The following is a 25,269-nucleotide window of genomic DNA, read 5'->3' on the forward strand; positions in this document are numbered from 1 at the left end:
CTCCACACCGGGTGACGCTCAAAATACATTTCTGTTCAAAAAAACAACAACAAAAAACCAAAACACTTGAACATCTCGGCCTCTCGTGAAAATGTTCTCTTCGGCGGGTATGTTTTGAAATATTGATCTCGGAACTTCAGACAGTGTTTTCCTCCGGACAGGTTTGCCCTTTCTGCCCCTTCTGAAACGCCCCTCGAAAGGCGGGCCCCGCCACCGACCACGGCAAACCCCACACACCGATTGGCTCTTAAACTGTAAAACATGGATTATTATTATTATTCTTTTTTTTAAATCGAACTCTTACGTCTCGAAGTGGCAACTCCCACGCAGCGCTCCCCGCTCTCACCAGAGCACTTTTGCCGCTGCGCGCACTTCTCCCGTCGTCCTCCGCGCTCCGCGTCTCCTTGGGACCTTGTCGCTTTAAGCGGAACGCGGCTGCCACTGCGCCTGCGCACACCGCGTTGAGTTTCCCCCAGAACCGAGGAACTGTCTAGTGTCGCCGCCGCCGCCGCGATCGGACCCGTCGCCACGGAGAGTGTCCCCGGCCCCGGTTGACTTTAGTATAAGGAAAACTAACCCCGCCGCCCCCGATCCGGATTCCGCCGAATTCCCCCGATCAACACGCGGGTTAGTCCGGGGAAACGGGCGGTGGGATAAGGCAACACTTTCCCAGTGTCAGTGCCCCCCTCGGTCGGCGAGAGCCGCTCCACATCCATGTCGCCGCGGCGGCTTCCCTCCTGTTAACCCGGGCTGAGACGACACTTCCGCGCCGAGGTCCCGCTTCCGCGGACCGTCGATGGGTGGCGGCGGCTGGCGGAGGCGCCGGGGCTCCGATCTCCCCCAGAGTTCCCGGTCCGACGGGTTGTTTACACGGTAAAATGGCTGCGGAGACGCGCGCCGGAGGAGAGTGGTGTTGAATCAGAGCGGAGGAGCGGTACATTGTCCGGCGCAGGCCGGGATGAAAGTGGGGGAGAGAAGGGGCAGTGTTTCCCGTGTGAACCGTGATCGGACGGCATGCGAGTTATAAACGCCTTCATCGATGGTGAGCTTTTGACAAAATCTGTGTTTTATTCCCGGGGTGAAGCGATTTCACCTCTCTCACCAACCCCACATACCGGGGCTATTCAACTGCATTCTGTCGGGGGGGGGGGGGGGGGCAGCTTTCCCAACACGTTACCAGTTTAGTGGCCCGAACAAAAAAAATCCAATAACACTGGTAAAACAAAGACAGAAAGAGAGCAGAAGCTACTCCATGTTATTCAAATGATCTTAATCATTTATTATCTTGTATCCGGTACGATCCCGGGGTTTATATTCTAAGATGCACACTACTAAATCAATGTCACTACAATGATTTACCAACTTTAAAATGTATTGAAAGGGCCACTCTGCATGAAGAGCCTCCAACTGAAGGGGCCTGTTATAACATACTGTATCTGTGCATGCAGTCACCCCTAGGCTCCACCCCCCCCACCCCCCCAAAAAAGCTTTTAAACATTTCAATTTCCTACATTGTGTTTTTTTTTTTTTAATATTTATTTATTTATAATAATAATAATTATTATTATTATTATTTTCAGGAGCTCCAGAAAGCAGGCTCCAACAAGCCGGGGCTTTGAGCATGCATCACCAGAGACTATGCAGGACTTCCCCTGGAGGACTGTGGCGATAACTGGAACAACCTGAGTTCACCAGGCTCTAAAAAGGGCCTGGGTGTTTGACCTGTTGGCTTATTCCTCCATCAAAAACAACAAAAACAACAAAACAACAAAAAAACTACAATGGATCCCGGGAAGTCGGAACTCTGGCATCGCAGATCCCTGGTGGTCTGCATGTTCCTCTGCCTGGTGCTGGCCTCCCGCGCCTCTCCGGCCAAGCCGTGCGAACAGGGATGTCTGTCGGGGAAGTGCGTGAACGGATCGTGCCTCTGCGACCGGGGCTGGGTGGGAGAGCAGTGCCAGCACTGCCAGGGCAGGTTCAGGTGAGTGCCGCATGTCCATTAAAAAGCCTTGCCTTCCCAAACTGAAATCAGACCTTTTTAAAAGTGGTGAACTAGTTTTAAAGTGGTTATCCGCAAGATTATTTTCTTTAAAAAAATCCCATATCTGATGCTTTTTTTTTTGGCTGGTACTTGATTAGAAACAGCCATTCAATGTATTCAAGTGATGCACGTGGTCCTTTATATGCTGTTTTAACACTGTTGGTGGCAGGGTCCGCCGCCGAGGATCAGCTCTGCGCAGGTAGTGAAAGGTGGGCGCGGTGAATTTGATAAAGCAGCATAGCTAGTTGTGGTCACTTAACTGTCCATGTGGATTTGCAGTCGCGAATGAAACTTTGGGACGGGTGGAGTGGAATCAAACCAACGCGGGCCGTCGAATGCATTGCCACTTTTATTTGAATTTTTGATGGTTTGAACTTCAACGTGAACATTTTGCCTAGAAATGGGTCTCCGTTTTAAGTTCTTCTGCTTCAGTCAACATTTCTGATTTCGTAAAAACCTAAAACCGCCGCGTAACCTTCATGCTACACCTATTCAAGATGAATCCAACTGACTTCATGCCATCCAAAGCTATGTGGGGATAAAAAGCAAGGGTGCCATTCATGAGAACATTGTTGAAATTAGCCCTAAGAAGTTAAAAATGGATCGCTCATATACCTGTGAGCAGGATGCAGCCCACGTTCTCGTAGGGATCAGCATTTTTTCTCTTTTTTGATGGTTTCACTTCCAACTTTTTTTCTAACTCGTCCCATATGTGGGTCAGGAGCGGCAGTGCACAGCGTGCCTCCTTTTTACTTTTCTCTTCCTTTCCCCGCCCTTATCCATCCATCCAGTCACATAGTAGCACAGAGGCTGGCTGTGTGTGTGTGTGTGTGTGTGTGTGTGTGTGTGTGTGTGTGTGTGTGTGTGTGTAAAAAAAAAAAAGGGTCTTATTATACTGTATATTATATTAGACTTTTTTTTTTCTACACACCTTTCACACACCTCACACACACACATACAGGATATACAAAATATGATACTGTGCACAAGATACATTTTATTATGGGTATATAGGGTATAGAATAAATATGAATTATTACCATGTACTATACTAGCTTATTACAGTATGTACAGTAATAGTAATTTTATATTATCAAGCCTTTTCGGGGAGAGCGCCGTGAGCTCCAAACCAAAAAGAGAGGGAAAAAAAAAAGGATAAATGTTATGTGATATTTTCCCATCGTGATTCATTCAGATTGCAAAAGTGTGTCTCCGATAAGACCCTCTCTTTCATTTTCGACTCACTGGTCATTACTGGAAGTGGTGTTTTCTTTGCAGTGCCAGACGTAGGAGCCCGTTAATTCATATTCCCCTAATTAAACCGAAAGTGGAATTGGTATGGAATTAAGAAAGGAGAGACGTTCTCTCTCATTAAAAAAAAAACAAAACAAAAAAAAACGGCCAAACCAGAGGGAGAAATGCTCTCGAGGGGGAATGTGCACAGCGCTGTCTTTGACAACAATTCAAATCCAGCGGCCAAAGGATGCAGATTAATCCTGTTCTTCCTCCCATAGAGCCCAAAGCGCAACGGGAGACTTGTGTTATAGAGTGGGACGATGACTCAATAATCAAATAACTATCATGTTATCATCTGGTTTTTAGCAACTTTCAGAAGTATGGACCCATTCCATCGTCCATCTGTTCCCACGCGCTGTTTATTCCTGTCCTTTCTCGGGTTTAACACCCTGGATCGGGATGTGGTCACATTCACACCTCGGGATCAACTTGGGGTCATTGTCATATCAAGTACACAATGGGGCGGTTTCATAGACGGGGGTTTAATCTAAATCAGGACTATGCTGATCCTACTTAGATGACTCCGGAATTTAATTGAATTCCTTTCTGAGATGTCGGCGCCTTCTGTCTGGTCTGGTGTCGGTCTTAAGTCAAGATCAAACTGGTGGACTAAGAGGACACATCCATTAATCCACAAATAAACCTGCCTCTGCCCAGGTCTAATTGAAGCCTTCACTTGGACCTAGATTAGCTCTAATCGATCGCCTGGAAATCAGATTTTGTTTGAACCCAAAAACCAGGACAAGTCCAAGAAGTCGAAATACTGACCGAGACAGGCCATTTCAGTTGGTCCAGATTAAAAGTGTGATTCAGTCTAAAATTAGGCCTCATCCGTGTCCGTGAAACCATCATTGTATATTGTCTGGTTTAAAACGTACGACAAGATACAAGTTAAAATTCCTCCCAATTATGCCGGGGACACACTACACGACCTCCAGAGTCAGGGAACCTGGAAGTCGTGGTGGTTTCACACTGAATGGCTGTTCGGCGACAGCGGGGTCACGCATGACAAGATCCTTCACGGGCAGGAATCCCTAACCCGTCTGTCTGTCTGTCTGTCTGTCTGTCTGTCTGGTCTACAAACTACATTTTGTCACGAAAACACACGCGAAAAGTGACGCGGGAAATGACATGATACCATGTGCCGGACAAGATTATTTTCTTCTAAAATGCATGTCGCAAGAAATGAGCAGTCCAAGTTGCTTGATTAGTTATTATTATTATTATTATTATAACCAATACACATGTTAATAATAAATTATAATAATAGTAATTATGATTAAATAAATGAATACATAAATAATAATATATTATTATTAGTTATCGATTTATTATTATAAATTGATTTGGTCCATAAAATGTCCAAAAATGGTGAAAAATATTGATCACTGTTTATTTATTAAATATCTTGTAGCCATGTTACAGTTTTTGTCGTGTTGCATGTGGTTTGTGGCTGCTGCTCCGGTGCACTCCCGTCGCTCCTCCTCGACTCCTCCCCTCCCTCCCACCCTCACGCCATGTCCGCTCTTATTGGCTGTAGCTCGTTGCGTGGCTCCCCGACGGGACCAGACGTTGCACCTGCTCTCGGCGAGCTCTCGGATCGCGTCTTCAACACGACTTCAGCACGTGGTGGTCGTCGCCCACGGGAGCCGGCGGGTTTAATTTTTCTCTCATATCGGGCCACGCTTTAGTTCAGACTTCTTTGTACGATATCTCGCTGCCGGACCGACCAGACAGACCAGACAGACTGCGCTGGGAGGATGTCGCTGGTTTCCTCACTCAGCATTTTCTGCTCCCCTTTGAAGCATCGATCGGTTAGGGCTGAGAGGATTTTCATTCTTTTTTTAAATGTATTTTTTATTTTTTACAGCTACAAACATTTTCCCCGGCCTTATTGACTATGGATTGACCCTCGCAAGACTGCACGATCAAGAATGGAAATGAGTTCTTGCGTCGCGAGATCAAAATTGCAAGGCTGCACAAACTCATCAGTTTCAGCCAGAATCGCAGCTCCAGCAGAACAAGCGTCACCCTGGGAGTGGGGATTATTCGTAGCGATGAAAGGTTTAGACTCTAATCATTTTTTTTTTCCCGAGATTTGGTTCCTGAAGAGTCACTGGGTAAATAGAGTCATTGGATTTTCCGACTCATTGTTCATTTGATTCGGTTGGTGTCACGCAGGGTGAGGGAGGGAGGACTTCCTGTGACCGATGAACACGAGTCGGAAAAGTCGGTTCGGCGCTGAGCTGTGGATGGAGCCCTCGCATGAATCAATTAATTCTGTCCAAATTGTTTATTTTGGTGGAATACAAAGAGCAAATCAGTCACAATCAATCGGAACTTTGCCAAACGCCTGAGCTTTGTTCGCCTTAGACCTCATTTAGTCCTCAGCAAAGACGATTCACTCTTTTGGCGGAGTGACTTCCGACTCCCGGGTCCTTTGTTCGCGACGAACGAACAGTTTGCGAGTCTTGCGTCGCAGCTCATCGGCCATAATAACAAGCATGGTTCTACATGTTTCTGCAGTTTTGAGTGGTTAAAAGGACAGGGGGTGTGGAAACACTGATCTAGAGACACGGACAATTACGAGAGAGAGAGAGAGAGTTATGCATATAATTCACTCTGCTCTGCAATATCGGTATGATCACGCGACGGCAATAAATCGCATGTGACCGAAAGAAGGTAAAAAAACGTAACGCCTCGGCGCGCGTAATCGTTTTGCAAACAAAGCGGCATCTTTTTTTAGAAGAGCACAAACCAGGACGTTGTACGGCGTTAATCTGCGATGACATCAATTGACACAGCTGCTCCATCGACCACCGCTCGGCGCTTCCCGGTGTTTGTTCAGGCATCTCCTGCGGGTGAACTTTGCTTATGGCCAGTACGAGTTCTACTACAAGTAGCAGAGAAAGTGAAGAAATCACTGTTGATCACCTGTGTGGTGCTCTCTTCAAATGCATATGAAGCAGAAATATACCACTCATTATATATAATATAACACAATATAAACTCATCATACATGGTCAGTATAATGGTGTGATATCCTCTTTTGCACACATTATGTAGCATATGATTATTGATTGATTGATTACATCAGCATAACTGAAATATTTGAGTTATTTTTAAGTGTCTGTTTTGGTCTTATATCTTATGCCGTTGGGTCGCTGAACATTTGACTGAAGTGCACATTCCATATACAGTATATCAGTCGATATAAAAATCAGAACGTATTCATTTATTGCGCCAAATTTTTCACATATACATCATATACAAGGAATTTGTCTTGGTAATAGTTGGTGCATTATACTGCAGACTCACAAGTGGCATAAAAATAATGCTTATCAGTCTTAAATGTGTGTGTGTGTGTGTGTGTGTGTGTGTGTGTGTGTGTATGTGTGTGTGTGTGTGTGTGTGTGTGTGTGTGTGTGTGTGTGTGTGTGTGTGTGTGTGTGTGTGTGTCCGTCCTTCGATTGTCTCGACAACCGCTCATCTGGTCTACTTCACACTTGTGGAGTGTATTGCTGTGGACCAAAGGACGTGCAGTGTCCAATTTGGACACGAGACAAGTGTAATATTACTAAACTTTGAATCAACAAGCGAACAGCGAGTCTATCCAGAAGCACGAGTTGGGTGTGTTTTTTTGTTTTTTTCCTGTGAGTGTATTTCCCTGGTGTTTTTCACTGCGAGTCGCCCTGACTTTCTTAGACAGGCATATTTTGAGCGGGCACTAGTATGCAGAATGTACAGAATGTGTTCTATGCACCGGATTAATTTAAATGACAAGTATTGACTGGGTATAAATAAGTATGAATATAGTAGGATATTTGTTTACATTAATAAACGGAGGGGTTAGTCAAACTTATTAAAGGGTTATCACAAAATATTTCACAGTTATTACACAGTATTGGAAAGTATCAGGTGTATCATGTCTGTTTCTTTCACGTAACTGATCTGGCTTCACGTGTCCCACATGAGGTAACCACGGCAACCGCTGTCATCCTTTAGGTTGACGGAGCCTTCGGGATTCCTCACCGACGGTCCGATCAACTACAAGTACAAGACAAAGTGTACCTGGCTGATCGAGGGCTAGTGAGTGCCTCTCCACTCGGAAACTCCATTTACACCGCAAAATATACGTTTGTCAAGTGATCCCTTTTGGATTACTTCTCATCTTGCTTTATATGTTTAGATCGTACGCCTGTGAATAATACTCTTTAAATAATGTTTTTATTCCTACCTCCATTGAACACTTAAAGATGGGAAGCCTCAAGCTGTAATTATTATACTGTAGCATCGGCCTGGTTCATTTCCCTTTGCGAAGCTCCCAATGGCGAAGAATCCAAATTCCCATCCAACGGCGGTTGAACTATTTTTTTAAATTTATTTTTTATTTTTTATTTTTCCTCTCCGTCTCTTCCCCCCGCAGCCCGAATGCGGTTCTGCGGTTGAGGTTCAACCACTTTGCCACGGAATGCAGCTGGGACCACATGTACGTCTACGACGGAGACTCCGTGTACGCCCCTCTGGTCGCTGTGTTCAGGTGAGGGTTCTGCTCTTGCCAGCGAGCTCGAAAGCGTGGGGGGAACTCATGTTTGGGGGCAAATATGACTTCTCTCCGAAACATTCAAACATCCCATCATAGTGTCACTGGAAGACGTTTGGCCTGGCCCGGCTGCGCTGCGCCGCGCATACCGAGACGCTCTCTCTCTCTCTCTCTCTCTCTCTCTCTCTCTCTGCTGCTCTGTTTTTCTTTGAGCTGAGGTGGAGGATGTCACTCTCAGGTTGGATTGTGACTCTTCGTTGGGGTGCGCGGTTTGTGATCTGATCACGTTCTGGTCCAAAACGGCGGATGTAAGCTGTAAGGTTCATGTGTTTTCATTCAACGCTCTCATTCCCGACGTGGTTATTAAAGCTATGTCAGGAAGTCTCGGAGTAAAGCAGATACAACGATACTTCCCTTTCCCCCTTGTGCTCCGTCCGCTGCCCCCACCAGCTGACCTGCAAACGCAGCTCGACCAGACGCTTTTTGGCAAGCGGACGTTCTCAACCTCGGGGATCGCGGCCCCGCCTGGGGCCACTTGGTATGCACACAGGGTCACTGGGACCTCTCTAAGTCTTATACGTTGATACATATGTTCTCTAATTCCATATGCTCCGTTTGCAGCTCCCCACACGATCGAGGGTCGAATAAATGTGGCCGATTGTGGAACTCAAATTTGCACGGAAAAAGTTTCCCAATCCGCCGTGTGGAATATCTGCACTCTGACCAATAACGCAGTCTGTTTCGAATTGCAACGCATGCAATTAGTGCCGGGGAGGGAGAAAAGAAAAGGTTTAAAAGAAGAAACGTTGTCATCCTCTGTAATTGCCGTCGTCGCGAGAGTTTAGTGACCTCAAAAATGAGTCACGGACCCCCCCCCCCCCCCCCCCCCCCAAAAAAAAGTTCCAACCCCCCCCCACGATTTAAGCTGTCAGGATGATTTAGGATCGCCCGGATGAAGAACCACCGCAACGTCGGCTTTGGAGGGTTTCAGGCTTTGTAGTAAAACTGGCTGTTTTGAAGCGGTCCAAAAAGTACTTAAATGCCCGTTGTAAACATTCCTTTTTCTATTTATATCTAATTGTAACTCTCTTTCTAACTTGACTCATTGTGTCTCAGCCTCATCTCCAGCACGCCCGATCCCCTTTTTCCACGGAAACGGTCTCCCTCTTGATTTTCAGCTCATTGCGCTCCTCTATTGATGCCGGCGTAGATGTTATTGATCCTCTTCCTCCTCCTCCTCCTCCTCCTCCTCCTCCTCCCCCTGCAGTGGTCTGATCGTGCCAGAAGTCAGAGGAAACGAGACCGTTCCCGAGGTGGAGACGACGTCGGGTTACGCGCTTTTATACTTTTTCAGCGACGCCGCCTACAACCTGACGGGATTTGAAATCTTTTACTCGTAAGTATGACGGCGGTGGAGTGTTGGAGGCCGGAAGCCCCGGCCCGGAAGCCCCGGCCGGAGGCCGGAAGCCCCCGACGGAAAGACAACCTTTTGATTATCGGCGGGTTGGTGGGGTCAGTGGAGAATCGAAGAGGTCTTCCCTCTTCGAGACGGCTTTTTCTGCTGCCAAATACTGGGCTTCTCTACCGTCGTGCTCTAGTGTCTTGGACAGCAGCAGGAAATGAATTCCACCGCCGCAGTCACTAGGACAAGCAGCTATTGAACCTCAGAAAGAAGCCCCGATAAAAATCAACATGTATCAACATGAGGGCTGTCAAAGACACATATTTCCTGATTTGACCCTTTTGAACTGTTCAAATCCCACTCCCGCTTTCACTTTCACTTTCTTTATTTTGGTGACGGAGAAAACAGCTGCAACTCTCCTTCCGAGAAGACGGTTTAAAAAAAAAAGAAAAAAGAAAGAAAAAATGAAAATGGCATTGACTACTGCTTGATGTTATTTTGTGTTTCCGTTCTCAATAATCGAATAAAAATCTTACTATAACTCAATGCACTACGTATTAAATAAAAACATTTTTTAAATAAAATAAAAAAATCGTCATTATTATTATTGTTATTCGAATACAATTTCAAATTGTGAGGTACAAATATCAAGTTCAAGAGATTATTTGTCACATACATATACATAGGGTCATACATACAGTATATGCAGCAAAATGTCATCACACCAGGTGATTACGCACAATAAGCTCTATAAGCTCTAAAAATACTAAAATGTGCGTAATCGACATGTGATTAATCACAAAAATATAATCAATTCATCGCGATTAATCACGCAAAAATCATCCGATTAATCCCGATTAATCACGCAAATATGATCCGATTAACCGCGATGCATTTTTTTTTTTTTCAATCGCTTAACAGCCCCGATTAACATGATTTTTGATGAACAAAAAAAAACAAAAAAACTTCCATCTCGTCCAGGATCAACTCGTGCCCCAACAACTGCTCGGGCCACGGGAAGTGCACCACGGGGAACTCCATCGCCAGCCGCGTGTACTGCGAGTGCGACAAGTACTGGAAGGGCGAGGCCTGCGACATCCCCTACTGCAGGAACAACTGCGGCAGCCCCGACCACGGCTACTGCGACCTCACCGGGGAGAAGCTGTGCGTCTGCAACGACAGCTGGCAAGGTACCGTCCCGGGAGCCCAACCCCGCGCCGGGGCCCCTGGGGTCGTTTTCACGCTCGGCTCATTTCAGCAATTTCGTCTGGACTCTGCGGAAATGTGCCAAATTCGTAAAAAAAAAAAGGGAAAACCGCAGTACAGTAGCACTTACGGCTCTGTTACGCCAGGACACTGGAAGCCATTCCACGTTAACCTTTACCTTCATCTGGGGTCAGAGTATCTGAGGAGCCTGAGTACTTCTTCCGCCTCCGCTCCCGGTACGCTTGTCATCACAATTGTGCTTTCGTGACCTTTTTGGCTGGATGTGTGGGCAGCGGAGGAGGAGGAGGAGGAGGCCACAGCTATATCCTTGCAATATCCAACGAGGACCATAATGAAGTAAAATCAATGAGACTACTACCTCCGGTGGAAGTAGTCATAATATCGATTTCATCACGTTTACTCATTAAAAAATAAACAGGCCTGAGCCTACAGTACTTAGTCAAAAGGGCATTTGGATACCTCTGTGATGAATGCTGCTCACATCTCGTGTCTGTCACGTTGAATTGAAGCTGAGACGTGTGACTGGCTGAGGCAGAGCTCGTCAGGGGGGTGGATCGGGGGGGGGGGCGTTTAAGCTGCAGGGTCACAAACGTCCCTTTTCATGTGGTGTGTGGTTGGACGGAGTTGTAAACAAAGGTTTTTATTTTCTCTAAGCACCCCCTGCTCCGCATTCACACAATTCACAAATCGGATTGACATCTTGAAGGCTCCCTTTTACAAGACCCACTCTTATGTGTCTTCAGATGGTTACTATTGCGGGAAAATCACACTTTTTGCCCAGACTTTGCTCATCCCACCTGCGCTGCGACGCCCCCTCACTCGAGCGCTCGTCTTGTTTTGATCCGAGCGTTGTTCTGTTTTGACAGCAGCGTGGCAATTTGCAACGGTGAATAGAGAAGCTACTGCTTAGCCTGTCTTTAATTAAAAGGGCTGCGGGTCAAAATAAATGGGTATGTTAAGTGTTGGCCTCCCTGAAACTTGCTAATTCGGAGCGTTCCAGTGTGGTCGTAATATGGAGGCTGCGGAAAAGTTCTCACTAGGTCTGATATATGGAGTGATACGTAGGGTCATTAATGGGTAATAGTAATGGTAAATAATGACCTTGTCGAAGTAGAATGCAGCTTTAATTAAAGTGGTAATCCGTGAGATTATTTTCTTTAAAAAGGCCTTTCATATTTGTCCTATATTTGTTACCTGGCACTTGATAAGAAGTAGACATTCAATGAATTTGCATGTTATGCATGTGCTCTATATGCTGTTTCAATTGTTGGTTCTGGGGTCCACTTTTCTCAGTGAATTTGATAAAGTAATCAAATGGAGTGGAGGCATGCATTGGAGAGTCAGCAGGAGTCAGACAAAATACATGTGCCTGAATGGGAGGCAGAGAGAAAAGCTGAGAATGCAAGGAGTGGAGGTGGAGAAGGCGGATGAGTTCAAGTACTTGGGGTCGACCATCCAAAGCAGCGGAGAGTGCGGGAGAGAGGTGAAGAAGAGAGTACAGGCAGGGTGGAGTGGGTGGAGAAGAGTGTCCGGAGTGATCTGTGACAGAAGGGTCCCAGCAAGAGTGAAGGGGAAGGTCTACAGCTCGGTAGTGAGTCCAGCCATGTTGTACGGTTTAGAGGCGGTGGCTCTGACAAAAAGGCAGGCGGCTGAACTGGAGGTGGCAGAGTTGAGGATGTTGAGATTTTCATCGGGAGTGACCAGGATGGACAGGATTAAGAATGAGTACAGAAAATGGACAGGATTAAGAATGAGTACTTTAGAGGGACAGCTCAGGTTGGACAGTTTGGTGGAAAAGTGAGAGAGGCCAGATTGAGAGGGTTTGGACACGTGTGTCGGAGAGATGAGAGTTAGATTGGGAGAAGGAGGCTGAGGATGGAGCTGCCAGGCCAGAGGAAAAGAGGAAGGCCAAAGAGAAGGTGTATGGATGTGGTGAGGGAGGACATGCAGGCGGTTGGTGTAAGGGAGGAAGATGCGCAGAACAGAAGGTGTTGGAGGCAGATGTTCCGCAGTGGCGGCCCCTAACGGGAGCAGCCTAAAGTAGAAGAAGAATTTGATGAAGTAATCAAAACTTGTGGTCGGTAAACTGTCGATATGGATGAACATTCACAAGAATGAACACAACCATTGGGTGATATCCTGACCAGCTCAAGTCACCGAAAAAAACGAAACAGTTTTCAATGGAATTCTGAGACTTGCAGTGTGATCACCCAACATGGAGGATGTAACGGATATGCACTTTAAGTTTTTTCAGCAATCATACATGGTGTCTGCTTCCTCCCACTCCACAGCTCGCAGCTGCGAAGTGATATCTGAGACGCTGACTTGTATTTCCCAGCTTTTAAGGGGTCATTGCAGTGTGTCCTTCCAGTACAGGAGGTGGAAATGTTTCCGGGGTAGCTGCAAAGCGGGGTTTGTGGACGTCTGTTCTAGCCCAGGGCCGGGGAATGAGAGAGAGGGCGCAGGCGGAGTCAAAACAGCGCCGGTTGACTTGTATTTATTCACAGTTTTGAAATAAAAGGCGGCTCGTGGGCCAAAAGCAAAACTCAAAGGCTCGCAGGGAAACAGGGGAAATATTTCGCCGCATCGGCGCTGAGATGCGCCCCCGCCGTGACGTCCGGCGCGTTAGCTGGAGCGCTCGTCTTGCCCGGTCGGCACCATGTCCCGCCAAGCACACGCCCTCATTCACTGCGGGGACCACAAACCCTGAATTGCTTCCTGGTCCTGGATCGGACGAATCCGCGGACTCCCTCCGTTGATTCGCCCGATCCGCAGCGGCTGAGCGCCCCCCCCCCCGGACGGGAGCCTATTCATCTCCATTTCGTTCCGCGGTTGTATGTGTTGTGTTTTTTGACCTCAAATAGAACTCGTGCAACACTTGATTCCTTGAATTAAGCAGTCATGCTTCATAAACCCATTCTGATTATTGATCACGTTCAGTTCATCATGTTGTGTGTCCGTGTTTGGCCGTAGGTCCGGATTGCTCTCTAACCGTGCCGTCCAGCGAGTCCTTCTGGGTGCTGCCCAGCGTCAAGCCCTTCGGGACGTCGCTGGCCCGGGCCTCTCACAAAGCCGTGGTGCAGGAGAAGGTCATGTGGGTGGTGGGGGGCTACACCTTCAACTACAGCTCCTTCCAGATGATTCTCAAGTAAGTGAAGTAGAGTTCAATTGATTTAACCACAATGCTGATATATTTTGGTATTATTATATTATTACATATTTGCACAGTTCTTGGTATTTGAGCTCTGCATCATATCACATTGGAGGAGGTACTTAGGAAATAATAGATCATTTTAAATGATAAAGGTTGCGTTTGACTGTTTTGTGTTTTGTCTACGATGTAAAATGTAGATATGTGTCAGTATTACAAATTCGGAGAGAACAAAATTTGTTTTTAGTGTAAATAGTTTGATTCAGAAAACAAACAAAATTGCGTATGTGCTTTAATTCGGAAAATGGACATTGAGAATGTTTTTCCCGAGAAAATGTATATATAATTTATATACTTATATAATTATAAGTGTTAAAACCATCTAGAATTTTGATACATTTGGAAAAATGGCATTTAAACAGTCTTTAAAACCAACATTTTCCCAAAATAGTTTGGGTGTTTTTGTGTGTGCGTGCGGGCGTGCGGGCGTGCGTGAGTTTTTAAAGACCAAATCATCCTCGGATGCTATTTCTGTCCAGCTTGTTGAAAATATCACAATTCCCCGCGGGGAGCGCTTTCTACGTCGCTCGCCTCTTAAACCTGCCTTTTGCCCCATTTCCAGTTTCCCACGAATTAGGCCGGTTGCGCAGAGAGGCAAGGTGAACAAAATAACTTCTTAAAGGTCTCGAACGTGACTGAAATGTCACCAGACTTTTGCCATTTATATGTCGCTCGCTCTAATAAGTTCCCGGCAGTGACTAAGTCTAAGCCGAGGCCTGATGCAAAGTGCTCATACGGAAGCTCTTCTTTCTTTGTCACCATATCAGGAGTGGGAGATCGAAAGTGCTTATAACTCTTTGCTGCGTAGGCTGTGTGGGTGGTGTGGTCACATGGCTAAATTTAACACATGCTGTCTTTTTATGCCGTTCTTGAGGCGTATAGTCAGGGCAGAACTTCTAAAAGAATATTGTAATGTAATATAATATAATCTCGAGTCGTGTCTCAGCCCAGGCTATCCACGCTTTCCGTGATGTAATCGCTCTTGGCAGCGTTGGGGAGCCGAGTGCGGCTTCCTGCCCGAATGTGTACTCAACAAAAATTTCCTTTGGATGCTTTGATGTAATTACCTCATAATTTGTTTTCCCTCCTCCGCCACTTCACTTTGGGACCGCTAACAAACTCATAGAGGAATATTATTGATAATCGCATGTGGCCAGGCAACTTTATTTGCACCGCATATTTCATACACAAGGGCAATTCAAAGGGCTTTACAGAAGGCACCAAAGGCATTAAAGAGAAGCAAAGAAGAAAAAAGAAATGAAAAAACATTTATCCGGGCCTGGATTTAAAAGTAATAAGCATTGGGGCAAACCTGAGGTCTTCTGGAAGATTGTTAGATCAGTGATTCTGACCCTCAATTTGATACGCATTGGGGCATGGATCCCATTTGATTCAATCGAGATTTAGGATTCTTATTTTTAGATATGATTTAGTGTCAATATATAGTAAGAGATAACAGTGGAACTGTGATCAGAACCTTAGTATAACCGTGTCAATGGTTTTGCTGACCCTCTGGAACCTCTTGAAGGACCCCTGGAGGGTCCCCGGACCCCACGTTGAGAACCATTGTGTTATATTATCAATCGCTTGAATCTTTCTTTCAATTCCATGAACATAAAGCATGTAAATATGAACGAGTCGTTTGGCTGGAGTTGACCTGACCCTGGAGAAAACCCGACATCACTCGAAAGCTGAATGCCTCCCAAAAGTCCCTGGAAGTCACCAGCGATGGGACAGGGGCGCAGTTGGAATGGGGCGGCCAATCAATCCCCTTTACTGTCATGAAATGCCGGCCCAATCGCAACTCTCCATTCAAGCCAAGACCCCACGTCTGCCACGTGTGCGGCCAATCTCGTGGGCTGTATCACGGCCAGCGGACCCCTTCGTTGGCCGCACCGTTGTAATCTCCACCCTAGAAACGCTAGTTGGCTCCTCTCTGCTCAATTCCCTAGGAATCATCCAAATGTCCACATTTTCGAAGGGTTTCACATAAACGTCGCTGGGCGTCCATCCAGTGACGTCAGTTAGGGGGGGGACGACAACTCTCCACCTCCTGTTCCTACGTAGTTGGATTTAGCAGCCGGGGGAGCAGCAGTAGCACTAACTTTTAAGTGGTTTAGGACGCTGGTCAACGCCCAGTGTCATGTGTCATCATGCAAAGTGGGAAAAACTCTAGCATTTACCCAAAAGAAGTTTAGCTGAACCTTACTTCTTGTGACAACTATTTGACGTAATATACAAATCCATGAAACGCATTTGCTGCTGGCTTATTTTGTGTTGGGAATTAATTGATCTGAAATTCAAATTCTATTTTTCTGGGGGAGGATACCCCTGCGCCATTTCTTTAGGAAGAAAAACTCCTTCTTTTTCAGGTCTCAAGGTCGATAAGTCATGCATATGCATTGAAAATCAAGATTGCGTGCAGAGATTTAATCTGCTGATCATAGGGTCAGAGGTAGGAAGTAAAAATTGGGTATGAAATTAATTTGTTAATATGCTACAGCGGTGTTTTCCAGCCTTTCTACTTCCAGAGCACACTTTTTACAATGAAATAATCCTGTGGCACACCGCTATCCTGATTACCACTAAAAACATCAGGAACATGTGGAACTGTGCTTCTTATTATGGCCTACTAATTGTCAGTGATGCATTACTTGCAAACGATTGGTTCGCAGCGAACAAATCGGACTCTGTAGTTGGGTGTCTTCGTGAAAGTAGTCGATCTTCGACTCGCAAACTGAAGGTATTTACGGAGGATTAAATTCAAGTTCAAGGCGCCAACTGAACCAAATGAACTAGTCTGAAAAGCAAACTCTTTTCCCTGAATGACTCGTCAAGAACCGACTCTCAAAGGGAGTCAAACCTCTCATCACGGCGAATAGTCCCCACTCTCAGAGGGAAACTTGTTCTGCGGGGGCTGCTTGTCGTTTTGGAACCGATTCTGATCTTGCAATACCCGAGCTCATTTCCATTCTTAATTTGAAACCCCTTTCCGGGCACTGTGGTTGAAAAACACAGAGCTATAGTGTGGTTTTGTATTCTGTGTCCGTTGCAGTGCAGGTTGGAATAAGCTGTTCTGTTCTCTTTTCTCCCCAGCTACAACCTGGAGAGCGGTATCTGGAATACGGTTCCCATCAATAGTGGCCCTCTGCCAAGATACGGCCACTCCCTGGCGGCCCACCAGGTAAACACATCCATGTTTACAGCCTCCGCCTCCTTTCAGTGCACAGAGCCACTGCTGTTCCGAAAGGGAACGGAGCCGATTTTCTCCAACCTCAATATGTCTTTCACTTTGCCTTTTTGGGATCCAGAACGGCAAATGGGCTCAAGCAAAGGTGTGAGAAACAACAGATTTGGATTGATTGATTAGAACCGCGAGGACAGTCTATGAAAATCAGAAAAGTACAAATGACTTTGCTTTAATGCAGCCCCCAAGACGACATTCATCAACATTTAACTACATCATGATAAATGCAATAACTCTCCGCAGGACAACATCTACATGTTTGGCGGGAAGCTGGAGGCCAGCTCGGGCAACGTGACGGACGAGCTGTGGGTGTTCAACGTGCCCAGCCGCACGTGGCACCGCAAGAGCCCCGCCGTGGCCCCGCAGGCCCAGGCCCAGATCTACGCCGTGGAGGGCCACTCCGCCCACTGCGTGCTCCTGGACAGCGGGGACGCCGTCATGGTGGTGATCTTCGGCTACTCCCCCGTCTACAGCTACATCAGCAACGTGCAGGAGTACAGCATTGGTAAGCTGACACGAATGGATATTTCAGGGTGGCGGGCCCAGCCACCGTCAATATAATCTTTTTTTTTCCCATATATTATTTTTCTGCTTTGGTTCATTGGTCAACCATGTGGTATGTATGATGTTGTGTTATGTTTTGCCGCAGGGTCCAACACGTGGACGGTCCCTGAGACCAAGGGGGCGGTGGCGCAGGGCGGCTACGGTCACAGCAGCACCTACGACCGGGCGAGCGGCAGCGTCTTCGTCCACGGCGGCTACAAGGCGCTGCCGGCCAACAAGTACGGCCTGGTGGACGACATGTACCGCTACCAGGTCGCCACGCGCACCTGGTGAGGGATTGGATTCCATTTAATTCCAAGAGAGTTTTAGTTAGTGTTGTGGGACGGTTTTCAACAATTTTTATTTATTTATTTAATTCCAAATATCTTGTCATTTTCGACTGTACTAGTTGGGGACTGGGCGATATTGACAAAATCCAAAATCACTTTTATATTTTTGAACGAATACCTTGATATCCATAGTTTGTTGCTATTTTGGGGATGGTGCGTTCATAAGATATTTACAGTCAAGAACTAATTGAGAAACATTCATGAGTGTTACTTCAGATTCATTTTAGGATTAGCAGGAGTGTGGATATTATGACCAAGCAGGTGGAGGCGTTGATTAGAACAACCGGAAGAGTCTGTGAAGTTCAGGAAACTGCATCACTGTACTATGATCAGTTTACTATAATCACTGTACTATAATCAGTTTACTATTATCACTTCACTATAATCACTGTACTATAATCACTTTACTATTGTCACTTTACTATAACCAGTTTACTATAATCACTATTATCACTTTACTATTATCACTTTACTATAATCAGTTTACTATAATCACTTTAATATAATCACTTTACAATCATGACTTTACTATCCTGACTTTACTGTAATCAGTTTACTGTAATCACTTTACTATAATGACTTTACTATTATCACTTTACTATAATCAGTTTAATATCATCACTTTACTATAATCACTTTACTATTATCACTTTACTATAATCACTTTACTGTAATCACTTTACTATAATCACTTCAGTTTAATCACTTTACTTTCATCACTTTACTTTAATCACTTAACTATAATCAGGTTATTTTACATCTATAAATTGAATTTGTCGTGGTGAGGATTGGTGTTTTTCCACAGACAATTAGCATAAAAACAGCTTAACAGGAAAAATATATATTTTTTTTTATATACACAAATTGCCAAAAATAACTACACTGTATATCTCGAGCCTATTATTATTATTATTATTATTATTATTATTATTATTATTATTATTATTATTATTATTATTATTATTATTATTATTATTATTACTTTATTACTTATTTTATTTTACTTGTTGAACGGTTCATTTCTTATTACTTTTTTTATTTTATTTTTAATTTTTATTGTGAATTTAATGTGTATCAGTCTTAAAAGTGTGTGTGTGTGTGTGTGTGTGTGTGTGTGTGTGTGTGTGTGTGTGTGTGTGTGTGTGTGTGTGTGTGTGTGTGTGTGTGTGTGTGTGTGTGTGTGTGTGTGTGTGTGTGTGTGTGTGTGTGTGTGTTCTAGGTTCATCCTAAAAGAGAGCGGCTTTCCGCGGTACCTCCACTCGGCCGTGGTCCTCAGTGGAACGCTGCTGGTCTTCGGCGGCAACACGCACAACGACACGTCGCTTAGCAACGGAGCCAAGTGCTTCTCTGCTGACTTCCTGGCATATGACATCGGTACAGCCTGTTCTGAGGCGAAAACGCTCGACTCTCGTGTTTTCCTTTCATGATATATCGTTCTTTAGTATTCGGCGTGTACACAAGCACAGAAATCAGATACACCTATCGATGAAATAAGCCTAGCAAGACGTTTTTAGTTCCTTTTTAACTTTTCACAAGCAAACAAACAAACAAACCTCAATTTAAACACCATCTCTGAGTCCTTTCTTCCTTTTTTAAAAATCTTGTCCTGGGACACATTGGGTTTTCAAATAGTATACCATTTATTTATTCCTTTATTTGTATGTTTGTTTATTTATTTGTTTATTTATTTATTCCTTTTTCTATTCCTTAATTTATCTATTCCCTTTTTATCCCTTTATTCCTTTATTTATTATTCCTTAATAATTCCCTGTTTTACCCTTTTATTTATTCCTTTATTTTCTTATTATTTCTTAATTTATTCCTTTATTTAATCGTTCCTTTATTTATTCATCCTTCATTCCTCTAAAATTGGGACTGTGATGCTGTATATCGACCCAAAATATTGGCTGGATTAAATGGATAAATTCAGATTTTGACAGACTTGAACCTTTGAACATAATATCTTATACTCCCAATACACACGACTAAACCCGTCCTGTGTTTCTCTCCAGCCTGTGACGAGTGGAAGCGGCTTCCCAAACCCGACCTGCACCGCGACGTCAACCGCTTCGGCCACTCAGCCGTGGTCAGCAACGGGTGCGTCCGGCCTTCCCACGATGCACTGCGACGAACACCGTTTCCCCGTGGTCCGCTCATTAGACTTTCTTGATGATGACATCTGGGATTTTAGATATTAAAACCAGAGCTGTCAGAGTGCAAACGCGCAACATTTTGAACGGCTTCAATTTTTTTCACTTTCACTTTCCGTGTTGAAATGATGGAGAAATCTGCTGCAACACCACCGAAGTGAAAATGACGTGAAATACACTTTGATAACGATTATTTGGGGTTTCTCTTCTCAATAGTCAAACCATAGTATATCTGCAACTCAGTGCACTGCTTTTTAAATAGAAAAGCATTATTTGAGGGTCAAAATTCGGGTGAATTTAAAAACGCAGATCAGTACCACTATCATGCGATTAATCACGATTAATCATTTTATTTGTTGGACAGCCCCAATTAAAACACCATTTTCCTCTCGTGAGCATGGAATTTATTCATCCACTCTAATAGTTTTATGATTTTTCATAGATATTCATCATCTGTAGGCCCTGTGTACATGTTTCCGTTTTTTTATATATAAATCGTATTTTATTCATGTCCCGTTTTCATTTGCCTTCTTTCTTTCATTTTAAATGTCTTTTTACTTTCCTCGCCGCCCTCCGTAAAGCACTGTGGAACAAAAATGTTTAAATAATTTAAAGTGCTCCATCACCCAGTACCCAAACCCCCCGCCCCCCCCAAAAAATCTCATCCTATCTTACACTGCCAGATTTTCCACTCCACGAGGTAAAAGGAGCTATTATTGCGGTCACGCAATAACAACGTCACGCAAAAGGTTCAGCGTTATGTTTGGGCTGATGGCGGGTCCCGGCAGAAAACCCCCAAATAAGTCCAAACTCAAAACTGTTGCCCCTCGAAACGTCCGCTGTTTCTCCCGCAGGTCCATGTACGTGTTTGGGGGTTTCTCGGGCGTGCTGCTGAACGACGTGCTGGTCTACAGACCCCCCAGCTGCCGGGCCTTCCCCACCCAGGAGGGCTGCCTGAAGGCCGGGCGCGGCGTCCGCTGCGTCTGGAGCCGCAGCCACTGCCTCCCCTGGGAGCCCAGCATGGCCAACGGCAGCCTCGGCCCCTCCGGCTTCTGTCCCGCCAAGGCCGGTGAGAGGGAGGGAGGGAGACAGAGAGACGGAGACTGATGGAGGCTAAGATAGATAGACCGTGGGATGCCGACATGGAGACTGAGATGGACACTGATGGAGACTGAGATAGAGGGGAGGTCCGTGGGGCGGGTGGCGCCAGCCCCAACCCCTCCCTCCCATCTCTCTCGATGCATGTCCTAGGTTGAGGGGAAGGGTTTGAGCAATCAAAAACCACCCAATCAAGATAACTCATACATGTGTTTGGGTGATCTATTGCTTTTCCTATGCAATTGTTCATTTTGACTGTTTTAATTATTCGCTCGTGAAGGTGTGTAGGGACTGTGAAATTGACAGATTTCACTTGAATTCCACTGAAATTTTGCATGTAAAAATAACACCCGAACGCGCTCAGTTGGTTTATTTGATATTTCCTCTTGTTCTAACAATATCTCAGCTTCTACTTAGATGGAAGCCGACCCCGCCTCCCCCGATCGGTCCATAGACTTAAAAAGACAACCACAGCCTTTCAATTTCAAGTCCTTCACCCAACACTGACAAAACTCTCTTCCCACCCTCTTTTTCCAGCCACGGTGGACGAGCGCTGCTATCGCTTCTCCGACTGCGCCAGCTGCACCGCCAACACCAACGGCTGCCAGTGGTGCGACAACAAGAAGTGCATCTCGGCCTCCAGCAACTGCAGCGCCGTGAGTGGCCACCAGAGGGCGCTGGAGCACCGCTGTGCTCGTCACTTCACACACACACACACACACACACACACACACACACACACACACACACACACACACACACACACACACACACATACACACACACAGATAAACAGTTCTCCAAGACCAGGAGATATAATAAAGGGGAGCTGGGGCTATCGTGAGCTTTATCAAATGCCGTTGAAACAGATAACTTAAAAAAATATCGCCGTAGGATTGGTATTCTAAATTCATGACTTGTTATTCGGACTCTGTATTCCTCCTTTTTGGATGAACGCCGCATCCTCCCGTTGCCTCCCGTAGCCATTTTTCACTGCGGATAACAATTCTGCGGTTGAAATTTTCAAGTACGGGCCGGAGCAGAGTCCTGATTCAATCTTTTTAACTTTCACAAAATTTACTCGTGAGTTAGTTTTGGGGTCACTCCATGAGGAATAAATGTCATATAACATTTTCTTTTAATTACGAACGACGACGAAAGAGAGTGATGTGTGCCTTCACTTCCTGTGACGACGCATGTAACGCATATCACTGAAACATCGGTTTTTCATTTCCCCCTCAAAAAAATAACTTTTGTTTTTTAGGTTCCAGTAATAAGTGTATAAAACAGGTTGCTACAGTCAGCGCCCAACCTTGTATTAGGCTCGAGTAATAATTCTCTCTACATATTAAACGTGGCGCTTTAACAAAATTGGAACTGGGGCAAATATTGCGGAGCATGAAGTGGGAGTTGAATTTGCGTCAGTTGGTTGTGGCTTTGATCTGAACGACTCTCCCTCGCTCGCGCTCTCTCTCCCTCTCCCTCTCTCTCCCTCTCCCTCTCCCTCTCTCTCGCTCTCTCTCTCCCTCCCTCCCTCCCCCGCAGAACGTGAGGAACTTCACCAAGTGTCCGGTGCATAATGAGCAGGTGTGCAGCAAACTGGCGAACTGCAAGAGCTGCTCGCTCAACCTCAACTGCCAGTGGGACCAGAACCAGTCGGAGTGCCACGCCCTGCCCGGTGAGCCCCGCAAACGATCCGCCGAGCAGAGGCCTTCCAAACGACTCGGGAGTCACTCTGAAAATAATGACTGAGGACTAAATGAAAGTGGGAAGTGGGACGGCGTCTTGGCATCTTTGGCGTCGTTCCCGTTCAGTGCGTTTTCCCCTTCGCGTTCCACCGGAAGAAATCATTTTGAGCGCGTACCATTCACGGCTCTGAGCCAAACAGTCTCTTCCGACTCCCGTTCATCGTTCGGCAAGTCCTCCCTCGCTCGCCGTGCGCTACGCCCGAATGAATCCGACGACTCGAGACTCGAGTCAAAACCTTTCACCGCTGCGAGTCATCACCCTGCGCTGCGTGAAACTTGTTCCGCTGGAGCTGCTGCTCTGGCTGCGAGCGATGAATCGGTGCAGCGTTGCAATTTTGGTCTTGCGACACAACAGCCAACTTCCGTGGTGGTCGCGGTGTAATTAATGGCGTGCGTGTTTTAAAAACCTACACACATGATTTACAAACACTCCACGTCATTGATTTTGCGGGGAATGACACATTTACGACGTGGAACATTTACCGTTCGGCGAACGCGGCTCCACATGTCGGGGGTGTGTGTGGATGTAATACCGAGCTCCGTGAATAACTCTTTGGACATTTACGGCCCCATCTCTCACCTTGTGCGCAACCCCCCCCCCCCCAAAAAAAAAAAAAAAAGTTGGCACAGTCATTTAGCATCATCTCAACGGGGAAATTTTTTTCGGATTTTTAAATTAACCGCCTGGGAGGATTATTTATATATTTATTTGTTTATTATTCTTAACCACAAATCACCTTAGATCCAATTCAATAAGTACCAAAAAAAAAAAAAAAAAAAAAAAAAAGCCCCCGCATCTTGCGGAGTCGTGGTTTCAGGATGTCTTCCGCTTGTTGTTGTTGTTGTTGTTGTTGTTGTTGTTGTTTACCGGTTTTGGCTGTAAACCCCCACCCCTCACCCCCACCACCGCCTTGGTGCTTCCCGAATCTGAGGAAATGAAGCTGATGTCGGCTCCCAGAGGGGCGTCTGAGCCTCTGGGAGCCACATATCAGATCTCTCTCTCTCTCTCTCTCTCGTCCTGTGTGTGTGTGTGTGTGTGTGTGTGTGTGTGTGTGTGTGTGTGTGTGTGTGTGTGTGTGTGTGTGTGTGTGTGTGTGCGTGCGTGCGTGCGTGCGTGCGTGCGCGCGCGTGCGTGTGTGTGTGTGGAGCTGCTTTGTTTTCTGAACAGGCTGAACAAAATAGGGGAAAAATATAGCACAAAACATATTATTATTATTATTATTATTATTATGATCGTTATTACGAGTCTTCTTATTTTTTGTTGTTGTAAACAGCAAATTCTGGAGTTTCTCAGCTCGCTGTGTTCACATGATGCCACACATTGCATTGAAATGTCAACATTTTTAACCAGGATAGATTTCTCGCGCTTTTTATGAATGGAGATAATTAATTGTTATTCAATTGAAATAGGTGGTTGGGGCGGGGGGGTGGGGGGGGGGGGGTCGCACTTTATGTTGTTTTTACTTAAACGTGTGTTGTTGTCTCTCCAGCCCAGCAGTGCACGGAGGGCTGGAGCCAGGTGGGCGAGGCGTGTCTGAGGATCAACTCCAGCCGCGAGAGCTACGACAACGCCCAGCACTACTGCAAGAACCTGCACGGGAACATCGCCTCGCTCACCACCGCCAAGCAGGTGGACTTTGTGCTGGAGGAGCTCAAGAATCTCCAGCTCCAGGACAAGGTAAGGAAACGGGGAAATGTTGATCTTGAAGATCGCAGGAATGATGTGGGTTTTTTTATTTTTTTTTTTTATGGTCTGTTTCTCACTGAGAAAGGAGAATCTCTAGCGAGGGGGGAGTCAATGTGCGGACTTTTGCAAATGAGGGGGCAAAGCTGATTGGCTGTACTGTGGAATCTACACTCAGACCTGGGAACAAATATCATTCCCTTCTTTAATATGTCTATGTGTTTGTTTGTTTGTTCGCCGTATTGACCCAGCCAATCAGAGTTCAGGATTAAACCAGCCAATTAGAGGGAAGTATTCTACCAGCTAATCAGCCAGCCTCATTCTGTTCTAATTGAGAATGTTTTAATATTTACATGGAGCTTTGGATTTAGAAGTTATGCAACTACACCGCGTTCCAAATTATTATGCACATTGGACTTAAGTGTCCTAAACATTAAATTTTTTGTTTTTCAATTAAACTCATGGATGGTATTGTGTCTCAGGGCTCTTTGGATCACTGAAATCAATCTCAGACACCTGTGATAATTAGTTTGCCAGGTGAGCCCCATTAAAGGAAAACTACTTAAGAAGGACGTTCCACATTATTAAGCAGGCCACAGGTTTCAAGCAATATGGAAAAGAAAAAGGATCTCTCTGCTGCCGAGAAGCGTCAAATGTCAATGAAAACATTAGATATTTCACGAAAACTTAAGCGTGATCATCGTACTGTGAAGAGATTTGTGGCTGATT

At 45.5% G+C, this 25,269-nt stretch overlaps 1 protein-coding gene across 1 annotated transcript in view; it reads left to right on the forward strand.

The window, feature by feature from the left end:
- Positions 1–1,781: 1,781 nt before the first annotated feature.
- Positions 1,782–25,269, forward strand: part of atrnl1b (attractin-like 1b) — a gene marked incomplete at both ends in the record, with an annotated part of 106,616 nt that continues 83,128 nt past the window's right edge. The window contains 15 exons of the mRNA XM_080021221.1: positions 1,782–1,981; positions 7,343–7,426; positions 7,764–7,877; positions 9,148–9,276; positions 10,264–10,472; positions 13,483–13,657; positions 16,817–16,904; positions 17,211–17,472; positions 17,617–17,800; positions 19,080–19,234; positions 19,873–19,957; positions 20,865–21,079; positions 21,646–21,764; positions 22,654–22,786; positions 24,347–24,534. Of these exons, the coding sequence (XP_079877347.1) occupies positions 1,782–1,981; positions 7,343–7,426; positions 7,764–7,877; positions 9,148–9,276; positions 10,264–10,472; positions 13,483–13,657; positions 16,817–16,904; positions 17,211–17,472; positions 17,617–17,800; positions 19,080–19,234; positions 19,873–19,957; positions 20,865–21,079; positions 21,646–21,764; positions 22,654–22,786; positions 24,347–24,534 (2,340 nt within the window). The remainder of the gene's footprint in view (positions 1,982–7,342; positions 7,427–7,763; positions 7,878–9,147; positions 9,277–10,263; positions 10,473–13,482; positions 13,658–16,816; positions 16,905–17,210; positions 17,473–17,616; positions 17,801–19,079; positions 19,235–19,872; positions 19,958–20,864; positions 21,080–21,645; positions 21,765–22,653; positions 22,787–24,346; positions 24,535–25,269) is intronic.

The sequence above is a fragment of the Zeus faber genome, assembly GCF_960531495.2.
Source record: "Zeus faber genome assembly, chromosome: 20".
NCBI classification, from domain to species: Eukaryota; Metazoa; Chordata; class Actinopteri; order Zeiformes; family Zeidae; genus Zeus; species Zeus faber.